Genomic DNA, 3,454 nt, shown 5'->3' with positions numbered 1-3,454 from the left:
CACGCAATTATAATTTCTGAAATTAATTCATTTAAATATATATAATAGTTCAACATTTTAACATTCAGACCGTAGTGGCGCTTCGTATTTAAAGTAACAAAAATATTGTTTAATAATGAAAATAGTAATTATTAATATTTATGATGAATTAGGTAAAGAAAGCCGCAATAACGGCGTATCACGATCTAACTAAAGGATGCTATTCTCTGGATGCGGTTGAACATGCAATTTGTCATATGGAGAGCAAAAAATACTTTAACTGTGCATACGGAGGCTCCTTGGATGTCAATGGAGAGGTCGTGATGGATGCCGCGATAATGACGAATGATCTTCGCATAGGTTGTGTGGGTGCCGTTCGTAATATAGCACATCCTATAACATTAGGTCTGTCTTTCTTAGCAAATCGCTTAAGAAACCGCCAAAGAAATGATTGATTATGTTTATTTATGACCTGCTTAAATTTCAATACTTCACACTCTTGTAGCCAAAATGGTCTTACAGCAAACGGAACATGTGTTGATAGTTGAAGCTGGAGCCCAAAAGTTTAGTTTGGAATCAGGCATTCCTATTTTATCACCTGACCAGTTGATCGTTATGAAGACAGCTTTGCACGAAGAAGGAAATAACGGTAAAGGATAGAGAAAACGAACTATAATTTTAAAAATATTAATCGCGATACTGATGAATATAAGAAGCACAAGAGACGAGAAAGACGCAAGAGCTTTTAGACGATGGGGACAAACAATCCAATAAAAAAGAATGCATACCGGAATGTGTAATTGAAAGAGACAACGAGGAAAGTGCTACTCTCGAAGTCGCTGAGATAGACAAATCCTTGGAAATTGAACCTGATTTTATACAGGTTAATAAATTTATCATAATGACGAATTACATAATGGAATATTCAAACAAAAATATATAATAATTTTCAAATTTTTTTAGATTTATCTTTATCTAGCGTTTTCTCTTGGCTGCACTATTGCCCACTAGTGCAACACTCGTTTCCATGGATAAAACTGCAGTGTAGTGCAAATTTTATGCACGAAGTGGGATTTTGTTACATCGTCTCAAAAGGATGTAGAGCGACCAGTGTGACATTTAAAATTTGAAAATGGAAGTCAAGCGGGAACAGGATTTTAGCATAATAATGATGTAATGTACATCATGCTCAATAAGCAAGAAACATTTTGGACCATTTCAGCAACATTGCTACAATGTTGATGAAATGTTTCAAAATGTTTCTTGCTTATTGGGTGATATGTACCACTCTAATGTAATGTAGTTCAGTTATAGCGCTTACACGCAACCGGTATGATGCGATGCTGCACTCAGCGTATCCCAAGAGAAAACGCTATAAAATTTCCTAAATTTTCAGATATTTTAAATACAAACTCGTATCTGTAATAACCCTTATATATATATAAAATGTAAAATTTTATACATTATAAGTTATGTTTTTACGTTTTTATTAGTCTAACAAGCCTATAATTTGTGGAAGAGAAATAAAGAGAAGAAAAAAATGTCTTTCGTCGAAATTTAAATCTCTTTTTCTCTTTTTTTTTCTTTATGGACCTAATATATTTTTGCTCTAAATATTTTAGGTAATTAAAATATTTTTTATTATGATTACCGCACGAACATTTCATAAGACTTTTAAGGAAAATTACTTTAGCTTGGCGCGGTTGGAGCAGTGGCGTATGATCGGAAAAAACGTCTGGCTAGCGGAACCTCGACAGCTGGAGAATCAGGAAAACTGCATGGAATCGTGAGTGCGACTGGAACAGCGATCGGTTGCGGTATTTACGTTGATAAATGCGGCTCTGTGTCTGTTTCGGGTTGCGATAAAGCTATTTATAAATACGCGCCAGCCCAGAAGATCTTACGACGACTGCGGCGAAAGGCGATGTCGATCGACGAAGCGGTTGCTGAAGTGTTAAAAGACTTCAAAGAAGAAACTGGAGGATCATTTCCACCGGAATCCGACGTAGGTGTAATCGCATTGACTGCCAAAGGAATACCATCAGTATCCTTTAAGTGTCCACATTTTCCTTGGGCGTATTGTGACAAAGGCTATGTGTATTACGGATGCGCGAGGAACGAGATTTTCTCAGAAAAAATCGATATCGTCGAGCGACCATTAGACTGCATGTGTGAAGATTCAAATTAGATCAAATGCGCGATTCACCAGAGAATCGTTAGATTTTAGTCAGAGCAATAAACTCAACTGACGCATCTCTGATCAAAATCAATTGCATCTCAATATTTATTTGCATTTTTAGTATCCGGAACATAATTCCTTTTTTCTTCCTTTCTTTTATACAGAGAACACAGTGAACTTTACTGAATCAATTTGGAATAATCTAAACCGATTTTTTTATGATTTTTAATGTTTTTATTATATGGAAAAAAAAAACAACTTTGCTGAAGTAAATTTAGCTAACTCCGAAAATAATTATGCTAAACCATCGAAATAATTATGTAGGACGCTCAAACATGATGACATTGCTGAAAAAGTTTTGACATTGAACAACCAGCTTGATCATTCAATACAATTACTGTTGTACTTACTATCTATCTAACAAAATTATTTTAGATCCGTTATCCACCTAAATTTTTAGATACTTTAACAAAATCGTTTCTTCCATGTTTAGATTGAGTTATATAAATTTTTTTTCGCGAAATAAAACTAATTCGTACTCAACTTACAGGAAAGATAACACCATGATTATCCTCGTAAGGCCCGTATAATAAGAATGTGGGTGCTTGTCCATTGAATTTTCTTCCAAATATCTTATCCATTTCAAGTAGCATCGTATAAATTTCTTGGCGTCTTAGATTCGTGATATTCTCGTGTGCCATTATCTGCCGAGACAAAAAAAATTCATATTTGTAATAAGAACATCTAATATTAGCTAAATTATATGTTAAAGAGAAAATAGTTATACCGATCCGAGAGACGTCCAAGCGAGCAAATACGGAACTCTTTTTATAGCTTCCGCCAAAGTCGGACCTAATACTCTGTACTTAGGCAAACGATTTATATTTTTATTATCAATTCTCTCGTAATAAAAATCACCTGTGATATTAGAAGGTATTAGATAGAACCATAATAAAGATAGTTAACCAAAACAATTAATCGACTCAACTCACCCGCTTCCGTTTTGTTTTCTATGACTTTTAAATTGACGAAGGCAACGTCGACAACACCGGAAGCCAAGTAATTAAAAGTACTTAGATCATCACCAGCATGTTCCGCACCTGCAATGAGATTACAATTTTGATTATTCATCAACTTCTTGTATGATCATAACGTGTTTTATATCTTTCTTCTATACATTGTTCTTAGCGAATCGAGAATTTAAACGGTCTATTACACACACACACACACACACACACACACACACACACACACACACACACACACACACACACACACACACACACACACACACAC

General features: G+C 34.8%; 1 protein-coding gene across 1 annotated transcript in view; it reads right to left on the bottom strand.

Moving 5' to 3' along the window:
- The window catches only part of LOC105624368 (transferrin), a 10,412-nt gene that overhangs the window by 1,119 nt on the left and 5,839 nt on the right, over positions 1-3,454 (bottom strand). The window contains exons 12-14 of the mRNA XM_012205733.1: positions 3,151-3,258; positions 2,946-3,076; positions 2,707-2,862 (exon numbers count right to left, since the gene is read on the bottom strand). Coding sequence (XP_012061123.1) covers positions 2,707-2,862; positions 2,946-3,076; positions 3,151-3,258 — 395 coding nt within the window. The remainder of the gene's footprint in view (positions 1-2,706; positions 2,863-2,945; positions 3,077-3,150; positions 3,259-3,454) is intronic.

Source organism: Atta cephalotes (assembly GCF_000143395.1).
Source record: "Atta cephalotes unplaced genomic scaffold scaffold00076, whole genome shotgun sequence".
NCBI lineage: Eukaryota > Metazoa > Arthropoda > Insecta > Hymenoptera > Formicidae > Atta > Atta cephalotes.
This window is presented reverse-complemented; position numbering and strand designations above follow the sequence as displayed.